The sequence below is a fragment of the Pleuronectes platessa genome, chromosome 11 (assembly GCF_947347685.1).
Source record: "Pleuronectes platessa chromosome 11, fPlePla1.1, whole genome shotgun sequence".
Lineage (NCBI taxonomy): Eukaryota > Metazoa > Chordata > Actinopteri > Pleuronectiformes > Pleuronectidae > Pleuronectes > Pleuronectes platessa.
Window position 1 is genome coordinate 25,578,606 of NC_070636.1, and position 14,372 is coordinate 25,592,977.

At 41.3% G+C, this 14,372-nt stretch overlaps 1 protein-coding gene across 1 annotated transcript in view; it reads left to right on the forward strand.

The window, feature by feature from the left end:
* Window positions 1-1,329: 1,329 nt before the first annotated feature.
* The window catches only part of bcl11ba (BCL11 transcription factor B a), a 30,654-nt gene continuing 17,611 nt past the window's right edge, over window positions 1,330-14,372 (forward strand). The window contains exon 1 of the mRNA XM_053435440.1: window positions 1,330-1,672. Coding sequence (XP_053291415.1) covers window positions 1,411-1,672 — 262 coding nt within the window. The 5' untranslated portion in view covers window positions 1,330-1,410. The remainder of the gene's footprint in view (window positions 1,673-14,372) is intronic.

The following is a 14,372-nucleotide window of genomic DNA, read 5'->3' on the forward strand; positions in this document are numbered from 1 at the left end:
CTAACTGAGGTGTGGGCGAGGTGGGCTGTGCATTGGACATCCCAGATCTGTTTAGATTTCTACTGCGCAGGCCGAGACAAATGGCCAAGCTGCTGTTAATCCATTATATTAGTCAGAGATATGGTGGTGCAGGAACAGGTTTAACATTATCCAAAAAAGGAATTAATTCATTTTGTACTGAATGCTAAATAAATATTTACTTTAAGTAGCCAGCGTCCTTCTAAAATTGAAGTGAATATACACTGTATGGGTCCTTCACAATTATTCAGGAAGGATTGGATCAATAGTTTCTATAGGGGTGGTCCAGGACCCCCAAAATGTAGAAGTGGTAGTATTTCCTTACTCTTGTTGAGGGTTAAGTGCAGAGGATGTCACACCTTATATAGCCCAATGAGACAAATTGTAATTTGTCAATATGGGCTATCCAAATAAAATTTGATTGATTGGTTGATAGAACTGGTCAGAATTAGAAGGCAGTGGCACGATTTTTGGAACCAGTGAATACATGTAATTGTCTTCATCTGTTCCCCCTCTGGGAAATTAACTGTGTTATAAGTGTTTCAGCACAGACTTTGCAGATTTATAAGCATGTATGGCACTCCAGCTCTTCCGGACAAAATAGATCTCAGTATAATTCTAGCAAACCAGGTTGGCAACTGTTTAAGGCACCTGCTCTGTCTGAGCACATTCAAAAGTGGAGTGCAAGGTATCACAGAAAGTCCCAGGACATCATGAAACATATAAACAGGAATAATGCAGCACACTCCTAATTTTTCCTGGAAAGATTTCATGTTGTTGCATTCAGTTGTGCCCACAAGATGTTTTTTAAAAGAAATCGAGAGCTTGAAAGGGAAATTAAAGAGTTTCATTATTTGAGACATCTGTACGTCCGACTGTGATCTGATTATTGTATTACTTTAAAAAGTCAAAGACACAAATTTATTGTCTTATCATTTCCTTGGTGGGTTCTACTTCAGTGTTAACTTTGGACACACACCACATGACAACACAACAGTCATACAGTTATCCCGGTGATAAGAAAAGTTAACACAGCTCCTTCTGTGTTTTGTTAAATTGCCCAGCGTCATTTTCCACCCACATGTTACCCTCAGACCACTCAATAAAAAAATGTGTAAACTAAACAAAGTACATGTTAATCTTCTGACATGTCTCCTCTGTTTTTCTTATGGGACGGCAGAGATTGAGCACCCAGATGGCAGCCTGCTCTCCGACTCCTTACTCTCACAGTCGCTTGGCCCACCTCCCCGAACGTTGGAGCCCAGCCTGGCCCACGCCCTGCCACCTGGACTTCACGCCGACCACGACCTGCTGACATGCGGCCAGTGCCAGCTGACCTTCCCACTGGGCGACATCCTTCTCTTCATTGAGCACAAGAAGAAGCAGTGCCAAATGCCACCTCTGGCCAATGGCTGCTATGACAAGATGAGCGACCGTGGAGGAGGGAGTCCCACTCTGCAGGGCCTACATCACCATGGCCAGCGGGTGGAGCTCAGGAAGGTGCTGGAGCCAGTGGAGATCGGCATTCAGGTGACACCTGAGGAGGAGGAGGAGGAAGAGGTGGGAGGAAGAGGAAGAGGAGGGCAAGGAGGGGAGAGGAGAGAGAGGACGCCCATCAAGGGAATTTGCCCCAAGCAGGAAAACGCACTGGCAGGTAGGCATAATGAAGACACTTACTGTAACAGAGTGACACGAGAAAATGTACAGGTCTAATATCTGTGTTATGTACGGATCTGGAGTGTGGACCTGGAACCGAAATGTAAAATGTTTTTGTGGGGTGTTTATGGTGGAACTATTTCTTGACAAACAACAGCATGTTGGATGAGGTGTTTGGGACAATATCAAACCTGCAGTTTTTTCATCCCATTAAATATAGTGGACTTTTCTTATAGAACATGAATGCAAGGACACATAGCCCATCCTCTTCAGAGTGATGTTCATTCCATTAGAAGAAAGGACAACAGAAAGAAGGGAGAGAGGGGAGAGACATGCACATTACCCTCTCAAAGCCCAAAACCCCCTCAAGGACTCGGCTGGTTGAAACAAATTGTGCAAAACATGACAGAGAGACTCACCCTGACTTTCATGCAGAAATCCAGCCTAAGCTGTCTGCTTAAAAAGGTGAAAAGCTCATTAAAATTCAAATAAGCAAAGGAGGAAAAAACACTATGACAGGGAAAAGAAAAAAAAAACACAGAAAGGGGGATTAAAAAGAGGCTAGTTTCTCTGACATTAATTTTTGTAAAGAGGCATTTTACCAGGAGAGCATCGGTAGGAGGTAGAGCAGCAGCAGTTATCTCTCAAACACGTCGATATGCTCAAAAGAAGCCAGGGGGGAAAAGCTGAATATTCAGTCTGCCAGGAGGGCACCACTCAGCTGTCCTGCTTTTTTACAGGTCAGTGTTTTTAGAAGAACAAGGCTGCAGCTCAGAACTCAGCAGCAACTTCCCACCAACATCCAGCAGCTCCTGAAATTACCCACAAGTCAACAGTTAAATCAGAACTTCTCAAAGATGAGTACATAGACAAAGAATATTTGTCCAGTCTGACATGTTGGGCGTTGCACTGCTCTGTACTTTGCAGAGCTGTTTGTGTTGGCTCTGTCCTGTAGTCAGTAGGTATGACTAAATTCTAATATATTCTAAATATATTTCATATTTATAGTTTCAGTCTAACATCAAATTCATCCCGGCACCTCAACCTGGAAACTTTCACACAGGCTCATGTTTATTTTTACAACACTAGAAAAAAAAAATGTTTTTTTGTATTACAACTTTTACGGTAACTTATGGAGCTTTGGATCAAGAATAAATATACAAACTCTAGATATAATGAAACAAGAATTCAAAAAACTTTGACTATAACCTGGACGATGCTTCCTACGCAAATAAACTGGACAAACTAATATTAGAACTAGGAGAGAAATAGAGAAATAGACAAACAAATACAAGTTGGTCTACAGAGTAAACAGCCACATATTCAAACAAGATATCAGATAAAGTTTCTCATGAAGAATACAATATTAATAACATTTGAAAATCAGTGTTTTAACATCATAGGAGAGGTGCTCCTAAAAAATAGCATATGAACACATTATTACATGTAAATCCATAAACAACTATGTGACTTGAAATAGCATCACTAATAAAGCTCAATCAGTACTGACAAGCTTTTATGTAACTGAGGACAGTTTATTCTCACCTGTGGTGACATTTGGACAAAAACAAAAGTAAATTCATCATCAGCACTGAACTAAACTCAGGAGAGAGAGCTGGCTCGAAGCCAGGTGAAGAAGTGTTCTCACAGGTAACGCTCCTGACTTTGCCAGAGCAGCACAGAGCTGTTCTGAACGTGTCACTCTGCGGTTTGGCTTGCGCTGTAAAACACTGTGTTTGGGCCTGAAATTCATCAATATTTAACCAGGCTGTTACAACTGTGTCAGGCAGCCGCACAGGGCTCCTGCGGACAGCACCGCCACCTGAACCACGGAAAGCACGCCACTTAGCTCTGTAACTGCACCACCACTTTAAATTTAACACACAACTATCTGAGCATCTGCAGAGCTGCACTCGGGAATGTGCACCCACTGTTTGGTGACAGTGTGCACAGTATTACGTTTACATTATTCATATTATCTGCACCAGTATATTTTTCCTCCTGTGTTTAAATTCCTGTAATATATCTAATTGTAATCCTTCTGTGAAATCAACTCCACATGTGCAGCGTTGGAAAGCTTAAAATTGTAATTGCTCAATATTTCTTCATAACAGAACGCGCAATAATTTTCCCATTAAAAACAAAAACATATTAGCGGCTCAATTGGACCCGCACTGTGGCAACTGTAAACTATATTGCTGCAATAACATTTTATGTTCCAAAATTACCCTTGGTATTTCACAATTTCCACATGAAATATGTCCACCTTATTAACACGGGAGAGGACAGAGAAGTTTATTAATGGAACTGCAGTTTAATTTGGTGAGAACATGCTCAGCCCGGCTCATAATCACCGGGGGATTGAAATATGGCAGGTGGATTTTTCTCTTTGTAACCCAGACTGTGCTTTTGCTCTTGTAGATTTTTACACCTTTCATTACCTGGTGGAAGAGGGGGGGGGGGGGGGGCGGGGGCAGGACACATAAGGGAGGAAGCAAGAGAGCAGAGCGAGAGACAGAGCGAGGGGGAAAAGTGATCAGGGAGTTTGAATGTCAGCTCAGAACAGGACTGACGACAACGCTTAATTGGCTCCGAGTCAAACGATTCCTTTATTCTCAAGCTTTTTTACTACCATTTGTTCCCCATGTAAAAAGGAACACACACACACACACACACACTTACATGTGCATCAGGACTTATTTTTTTGTAGCTCTAAATTACAAAGTGTTCTTGTTGCAGCAGCAGAGCAGAGGCTCTGACATGGAAATGAAGCAGCACAGAGCTTATCTCGGCGCCGATGAAACTTCCATCGACTTTTTCTCTCGCTCCGAGGTTGCACACCATCTTGTGTTGTTTAGTCCTGTTGTTTCCTAGTATTTCCTTTGTTGACAGCAATCAATTTCATGATTTTTTTAAACTTATCTTTTCGGGTCAGTATTTCTCCATTTCCTCCTCCTCCACTTCTTTAATTGTGCCTGCTGGACATTAATGATGGCCACCACAGGGTGATGCTCCATCTCAACACAGACACAACACACACACACACACACACACACACACACACACACACACACACACACACACACACACACACACACACACACACACACACACACACACACACACACACACACAAAGCTTTTGTATTATCAGTCAAAAAAGAATAATTAATACACATTTTTAACAATATGTTGAGTTAATAAAACACACAATTAAAACATTTTCATGCATGAATCTTAAGGAAACAATACACACACACACACCTTAAGTAAATAATAATGGAGCACAGCGGTGTGTTCTTAAAATATTTACCGTATGCTTATCTATCTTCAAAATGAAAGTGCACAAACTTAACAAAGAGCTGCGGCACAGTGCTGGTCTTTTTGAAGTGGTAATTACTCTGGTTTGTATCGCTGCTCTTTCTCTCTCCCTCTGTCTCTCTCTACCTCTCCCAGCCTCTGTATCCTGTGTGCTTTTGGATAGTTTTGGTTTTTGGCATATGTGTGTGTGTGTGTGTGTGTGTGTGTGTGTGTGTGTGTGTGTTTGTGTGTCCACGTCCTTTCAGGCCTATTAAGAATGTTGCACTGTTTGAACACACACGCACACACACACAAACACACACACAAAAACCCACATACACACACAAACACACAAACACACACACACACGGTAGAAAGGTAAAAGTAAAGTAAAAAAGTTAAATTATGCTTTGTAGAGTGACATGTTGATATTTAATGAAGAGAAACTCAGGTGTTGCACAATTAAAGATTTCAAACAACTGGCCCTGCACTGTGTTGAACATGTGAAGCTAGAGGAGCACAATATGTCACCAGTGAGTGTGTCTTGCAAAGAGTGGATACATTCACAATGTCACACAACCTTACAAACTCCTGACTGTACTCTCCACACTAACTAGCTAAGATCTGCCTGTGTTTGTGTCTCATCCACTGCTCTATATTTCTTCTGTAAATCCAGCATCCTGGACACAAACCAGACACCTAGAGCAAAAACAAGTGAGACATGGAGGCTGGACCAGAGAGAGAGAGAGAGAGAGAGAGAGAGGAATGGGGGTGTTAGAGAGACATATGGCAACACAAGGTGAGAGAGAGAGTTTTCACTATTAATAGAGCAAAAAAAGGCAAAGCAGCATCCCATGCGCTTCTTAGCATTTTCAAAAATCCCTTTTTGCGATTTTTGCCTCGTCTCCTCTATGCCACGTTAATCACTTTGCACGCACTCATTTAAATATTACAATTTTTTTAATCATCAAAGCCAGTGAACATCATGCATATTCATATCATCTTACCCTCCCTCCCCCCTTCCCTTCCCCTCTCCTACATCACCCATCCCCTGGATCTCAGGTTCATTACTCTGCTGTGTAGCTATTAGCCACTTCCCTAATCACACAGTTTACACACTATCATGCATATGTGTGTGCACACATACACACACACATACAAAAACACAGCTAGCCACCAGCGCTAACCACTGTTAATCCGCTAACTACAGTAAAACACACAGGCATCCCTCCAGTCCAAACTGAGCGAGCAGGCTTGTCATCCATCCTGGCTGCTAGATGGCTGGAGCTGGGAATATTTGTCAAGAGGCTCGACGAAACCCTAATTTGCATAATTACTTTGTAGTTCTGCATTAATAAAATTTGCATATGAAGCCATGTTAATTACTCCTGATCAGCATTTTTTGCATTCATGCATGGTAATTGTCAGCAACTTGCGAAAATTGATGTCCAGGCGTTAAGGATGAGACTGTGGAATATGATCAGTGTGTGTGTGGGTGCGTACGTGCGTGCGTGTGTGTGTGTATGAGGATGAAGACAGGTTGAAGGTGACGGAGAAAGGGGCTGGGGTGGTTGGGCCAGATTGTTTTGGATTGTGTTTCAGGCAGCGTATCTCTATGTCTGTACGTAACTTTTATGAAATCTGCTTTAATTGTTGAGAATAACGGGAGAGGCTTTTCACACACACACAAATACACACACATGGCTGGAAGCCATTCTGAAGTCATTGTTTACTCTCAGTTCTTCATTTCAAACAGCAGAGAATCTATTGTGCTCTCAAATTCTCAAACTGTGCCGGATTCACACACAGTTCTTTTTTAATTATTATTTTGGTTCTAATCACAATATTATTTCGCTGTTCCCTGTTTCCTTTTTTCAGAATTTTTGTTTTAGTGTTTGTGTCTTTTTTGGTATCTGTATATATTTAGGTTTGACATTTTAAACTGAACCACACAGATTTAGAGCCATATTGTGATCGTTGTACTTGAGGTAATATACCCTCAGAGGACATCTATTTTGCCTTCTGGCTTTTAATAGCTGCTGGAATTTAGCTTTTCTTTGATGAAAATGGCATCTAAGTGAGCGAATGCTGATTTTAGAAGCCGTCCGTTTATTTAAAGCTTTTCCCTCAAGGACGAGCTTGTTTGAATTCCCCATAGGGCTGATCAGGTTTAACAGACCTGTTAAACCCAGTTTGAGACTTTCTTCATGGTCCCTCCACAGTTTAGCCATTTATTAATGAGATTTCTTTGGCCTTTTTCATGTTGTTTTGGCACAGGGCTTTCAATGTGTGTCATGTGTGTTTTTCTTACAGTAGATGTGCAAAATTCAAGTGAAACTGAGAGCCCTGGTGAAACAGAGAGACATTTTTTGTTTTATCTTGGTGATCTTTCATTCTTGCAACATAACGAGAGAATTAAAGCCAGCAGCTTTTAGCAGCATGGAGAGGCCGGGGCGCCAACCAACACAGAGACATTTCCAACAGGATGGAGAGGAATCAAAAGTGGCCATGGATAAAGGTCTAAAGTGGTAATGCTAAAGACTCCTCTGCCCTGTTTGTTTTCTTTCATGAGAGGTTTCTGTTTGGCTCGGCACAGTGATCACCTGTCAGTCACACTCAGGCTTTCCCCTTTTCATTCACTTTACTACAGCCATGCAACTGGAGCCATCACTCCTTAGACCAAACAAACTTTTCTCTGATCATGTGTAACTTGGTTAAAGTTTAAAACAGACAGTTGGTAAAAGCACAATATTTATCCATGAAGTGGCAGTTGCTGTATCCTCAATCAGAGGTCGGTTGATACTGAGTCCTGAAGTTGTCTGAACTTTCTTTATATATATATATATATATATATTATTTTTTTATTGTTTGTTGTCGTAATGAATCTAGTTTCATTCAAGGATAAATAATAACTGACGACAGCACTTCTCACTACAATCTTAAAACCTTTGATACTTTCCAGCCTTTGATCTGGAATATCTGCTGCATATAAACACATTGTAATATACCATTGTTGTGTAATATTGTAATGTATAATTTATCTAATGTTCAATCAATCGATCGATCGAATTTATTTGTATAGCGTATATTCACAAATAACAATTTGTCTCATAGGGCTTTAACAAGGTGTTTCATCCTCTGCCCTTAACCCCCAACTTGAGTAAGGAAAAACTACCAAAAGAAAAACTTTTAACAGGTTAAAAAGAACGTAGAAACCTCAGAGAGAGCCACATATGAGGGATCCCTCTCCCAGGACTGACAGAAGTGCAATAGATGCCACGTGTAAAGGAAAAAATCAGAAAGATAAGGGTATTTGCAGCATAGTGTTGCATTAGACCTGTCGTTTACAGAAATATTAAAATAACAATAGTCTATTCCATTCCGAGTGAGCTGGATTTGTATCAGTGGGATTTTTAATTCAATGTTATATTGTTTTTTTATGCAGTTTCACTGTCTATATGGGACCGTAAGGACTGTTCACACCTAAAGATCACTGTGATGCTCTCTCTCTATACAACTTAATCTGGGTCGAATCACTTTCTAAAAGCAGCTATAAATCTCCTTTTTTAATATTTAAATATATTTAAATATATTAATAGTTGAATTTAATTAAACAGTTTTGTAAAGTCAGTCTGATAGAACTGAGTCACATGAGAACACCATGAGGATGTCACCAGAGCCGTAATGAGTATTAGGGAAATGCAGTCTCTGAATAAAATATAGGTTCCTCTGTGAATATTCCCTGTGTGGATGGGAGAGGCATTCTTGGTTTTGTGAATCTGAGAGATCCGATCAGGCGGCAGAGCACGAGAGGATGTTTGTTTCCCATTGTGTGTGAGAGCATGACGCTGTAGTCAGGCAAGTAGAATGTGAAAGTGGATAGAAAGAGGCAAACAGCATAAGAGGACTGATTGGGGATCTTTGTGGCACTCACAATAGCTGGATGCAAAGCTATACTCCTGTCTGCATTCATGTGGACTCACTGCTGATGATATTTCAGAATGCCGGCCCTGCAGGAAAGGCTGCACTCTTTACTCACTCTAAACTCCATTGTACACTATGTAGGTGGCAGTGTGTGTGTGTGTGCAGTGATACTGTACCTGCTGCATCCACTGTGCTGTGTACAGTATGTGTACTCATCTTTATTTTCTGTGTCGGATATGAACATGTGTTTGTGTGTGTGAGTGTGTATGTGTGTGTGTGGGTGTGTGTGCTTTGTGAACATTTCAGTCAGTCATAGCTTGTACACATGTAACCAGTTGACCAACACTTAGAAAACACAGCTAGAAAATAGCCCATCTGCACTTAATACATAAATAATAATTTAAACCTAGATAAAATATACGATACTCAAAACATGATAAAGGTGATGAAATAGGGAATATAACTGTTGACAGAAGTATTAGAGAATCTAGGTTTTCAGACTTTTACAGATATATATAATCTTACAAACTAGGCATATTCCTATAAGTGCAGTTGTCAAAAGCTCTTTGTCGTAAGCTGCTCATGTATACATGAATGATATTTTTAGAAACAAGCATATAATTGCCATATTTTTAAGAAATAATCTGAAATATGTACTTTTTCTTTCTTTCTTGAACATCAGTGCCTCAACAAGTTGGAGAACTCCTTCGAATATAGATGTCTTTGTCAAACTAATATTTCCAAGAGAGAACTTTTACACTTAAATTATCAAAATGAATGGCTTCTTGTAATTTACTGTTACACTTTATTTCGTCACTTCACTGACACTTATTGACAATAAGAACACAAAACGTTACATTGAGTAAAACAAGGTAGTTATTGCTTATCTTTTTTCATAAGCCAAAAGGAAAAACTTAATTTGAAAGACCACAATTAGAATTGAGACATATGAAAGGTGGATGAAGCACACTGCAGGCCGTGCACATACACTGTAAAAAAAAAAAAATACTACAGTGAACAGAAAGCTCCACTTAGTTTAAAAGAAATAAAAATGAAGCACGTAGATGGGATGAGATGCACTACATATCCAGTGCCCCATGGAAATGTGATGCAGGCTCTTAATAGATGAGATGGAGAGAAAAAAGTGAATCTTCTAGAATACCACATCTGTATTAATGTAAAAGGTAGACTTGGAAACACACTGCATTCTGTATGAATAAGAGTTATCGTTTTCCACATAAAGTCATCAAACTCGTGTGTAACTCCATGCTCAGTAGAGCTGTGGTATCTTCATGCCACAGCAGGGGAATAAACGTGACAGTCTGGCCCCGGATTGGCCATAAAATGTTTTGGCTTCCAGGTCATTGCCAACTCTCTCTCTCTCTCGCAGCTCTTTGCTCTTCTTCTGCCTTTTTATTGCCTGAAAATATCTCCTGCCATTGCAGAATTCTCTGAATTAACTTTGGAGTTTTGCTCGGACTGAGACCAAGTCACAGGGATTTTCTGTGGCAGATTTCTCCCTGCTGAGTCTAAAAGACGACGCTGTGCTTTGTCTTTGTCTCACCGGCTTTTAGGATCTGACTCTGCAGCCATTTCTTGTGTCATCTATCAGCCTGACATTGGTGGCTTCCATGACAACTCTGCATACAAGATTTGATTTTGTAAATGGAGAGATGGCAGTGAGAGAATGAGGATGCTGGGGTTAGGAAGACTTGTATATGCTGCAAAACACACACAGCACCGACAGCACCTAGGTAATACATAGAGCAAGCCTCCGTAGCCAAGCTGACATGCCGATGCTCCAAAACCATTTTGGACAACAAAGAGACACATACAAATACCTTGGCAATATTGTCAGGGCACATTAACAGGCAGCAGCAGCTCATGCCCGGCCGCATGGACAGGATGGGATTACCACAGTATTTTGCTTCGTTTTGGGGGACTCATGACTGCCCCTCTCCTTTACAATGGGCTGTTGGCGTTTAGCTGCAGCCAAATCACCACTTAACAAAAGCTAATTTCTCACTTGGTTAAACTGGGAAGGATTAGGGGCCCTGTGTCGGCACAATCCGTGTTTGCTGAAGAGTGAGGGATGGGGGATGTTATGGAAGGATTTAAGCCTCAATTACAAGGGACTGAGGGTGTTTGTGTGTCCGCGGCAAAGGTGGGACACATTTAGAAACTTTGTATGAGATATCTGCAGCCGTGCTGTCCACACGCACAGCAGTGTGTGTATGTGCATGTTGCCGAGGGTGGCATAGCCTGACAAATATACATATAGTTATACATACACAACACTATGTATTGTGTATGTATAAATGCAACATAAACACATCAAAAGACAGACCATTTAAAACATTGTACATACTGAATGATTATGGCTTCTCAGGATCTCATCCACTATAATATTCCATGGTCATCTAGCACAGCTACAACAATTCGATCCAGGGCCTTTAGCATCCTTTTGGCAAGACCTCATTCAAGAAACTTAAAATTAAGCCTGCACACACAACAGAAGACTGCTGCCCCTGAAATTCTGAAGTGTCCCCTCACAATGCTTAAAGGCCTTTACCAACTCTTTATACACCTTTGCACAACCTGTTCCACTGCTGCAGCTTGACCAACTTACTCTCCTTTCACCCAATATTCAGTGTTTATTGCTGTTATTCATGTGTTTTTTTGTTGCGAGGGACATTCTTGGTGGAAGTAAGTGGCGGCCTCTCTCCATCCTTCACCCACAACCAGATTTTGAACTGCTTCAGCGTCTCTTATCCTAGAGACTTTTGAGGAAGAATAGGGGGAAAGGGAGGGGTTAGATTTCCCCCTGAACAACAAATCCTTTGGTTTGTATCAAAGCTTTGCCTCACTCCTGCTGACACCCCTGAAGTATTCACTTAAAGAGAAAGATAAACAAAGCTTGCTAGCTACAGTTGTTCTATTGATTTTTCTGGGCAACATCACAGATAAGAAAAAGAGGGCTGGAGGAGAGGTGCTGGGCTGCAGCCGCCTCTCTTTTTTCATCTGTAAATAAATCAATAATATGTGCAGTTTTTCTCTTGAGAAAGTAGCCCCTGTCCCGTTCCCCAGGAAAGCAAATAAATGCATTTAAACTATTTCTGCTTTGTTATTTAGGTAGTTAGAGCATGTGCCTATGGATCAGGTTGCTTGCCATGTGGGAAGTGTCTTTGATTTTAGTTATCTATCATGGTGTCGAACATGGTGTAAGAGCTAATAACTGGTCATACACCTCTGATTAGGAACAGCGAGATCCTTTCACTTCTTTAAGAGTTTAAAAAGAAAAGCTTCTGATAACCTGTTCACTCTTATTACTGTTACATTACTGAAAACGGAATATTGAATTACAGTGATTGTTCATTTATTCACATGTTCTCCCATATTCCCTGACCAAGAGTGACAGCTCAATATTTGGCCCATTTTTTGCGACATTCACAGGCAGCCACAAGATAAATGCCCCTTTGGCTCTACTTGAAGGCTTGCAGATAAAAGGAACCTAGGAGGAAATTGCAGGTTGGCAGGTGCAGCGTTTTCTCACTCCCTGACTAAGACTGCTTAATCACCAGAGGGCTCCTGCATTGTTTTGCTCCCCTGGCCCCATAGCACGTTATTATGTCATCCAGATGCTTAGGTACATTGCAGTACTGTTCATCCACCCATGGAGGCATTTACACCCAACCCAGGACCTGAGGCAGTGTCTGTCTTCCCAGCTGTGATTGGCCAGTGGATACAGTGCGACTGGCCACCAGCTTGGACCTGGATCTCGGCAGACCTTTCGTCATGGCTGCCAGCACAGCATCGCCGTCTGTCTGGCTGTGGTGAGATCAGTGTATCCTGTGCTAGCTTGATGTGTGTTTGCCTGCCGCTGCCTCACTACACATTTACACACATTGAAATCGAGCAGAGCGGATCCAGCATGTGTTGACCTTAATGGTCACTTCTGGAATCTAATGAGCAGCGGAGGAGGCTGCAATATCAGTTCACTTCTGTGTAATTGTGTGACTTAGAAGTTCTATGTAAAGACAATAAGGCTGATCTAGCGTGCTGAACAGAAACATACTGCATGTACGTAGATCACATAATGTGGGTGCAGGCTAATTAAGTCTGTTTTATTTGTCTCACACTGAAGAAATGTCCGGTAAATTAGAAAGAAAATAAATTTTTCTTAAGTTATGATATGTGCCAAGACAACAGCAATAATGTGTTGTGTCTTAATAAGGTTTGAATTAGAATTACTTCTTGGGTGGAAAGGCTTTGAAACAGCAAAAAGGTAAGATGCATGTTTGTTAAGCAACAATTGTCTGTGTCTGAAGCTGCTCTCCTTCTTTTTTTTATGTTTTCCCCTACATAACCTCATTGCATTAAGGGGTTGCTGAGGATTGTCCTCTCATTTCTTATTTTAAACTATTCAGCAAGTCAGAGCTTTTTAACTGTTACTTAAATACCAATAACAAAGAATGCTCTCAGCCCTACCATTAATGTTGCTAATAATATCCAGCAGTGCATACCTGCAGACTTAATGAACACGATACACATGTTCTAGCAGTCTTGCAGTTTGAGTTTGTTCAGCCAGCAAAGGCTCGGCATGTGATCTTCCCATCTGAAATAGTGCTACAACAACTTTCAAAGGAGTGCTGATTCCACTGTGCGAGTACTTCAGTATTGTATTCCTGGACAGGAACTGTGACCCAGGAACCAAAACTTGCTTTAGCTTCCTTGGCCTGAAATGCCAGAGTCCCTTAAGAAAGTTTTAGCAGTGAAAGTGGCAGAGTGACATGACCCCACACACAAGTCAGGCTTCATTTCTTTATAACCAAAATACTTTTTTGTCATCGTGTGTCTGTTAGTTGAGTTAAAAGCATTCTTTCCCTGCCCTCACTCATCATCTGTCTCTTCCCACTTTTTGTTCGTGTCTTTCTGGCATTTGGCTGCTGTGTGACCACTGAGATATGACTATGAGGCTCTGACGTGCTCTCTCCTTCCAAGCCTCTCAGACTGTCATGTCCTCACATGACAAAGAGGTTTTTCCTGTTTTTCTAGTTTCTCTTTGTCCAACACTTCATCTCCTCCTGCTGCAGCTTTCAGCTCTCCTTCCACTCATTGTGCTGCTGTGCATTTCAAATGTACAGGGGAAATATGCTGGTGTTTATTCAGACTTATGTAAGCAATTTAATGTTATTGCATTAGCTCATCATGTTGCAGCATGATGCTGTTTGTTAAGGCCGGCACACGCTTCTTGGTTTTCATGAGCTCGCAAGCGCAAGAGCCCTTACGTGCTTATGTTCTTACGTGCCTACGTGCGTCGCCCAATTTTTCTCACTATACGGCAAAGCTCAGCGAGCCTCACGCAGCCCGCAAGGCTGTGATTGGTCTGCTAACTACATCCTTTCTGGAGTTGCATTTCCGGTTTCATGCCTCATAATACCGGCAAAACAACGGAAGATTTAGAAGAACGAATAT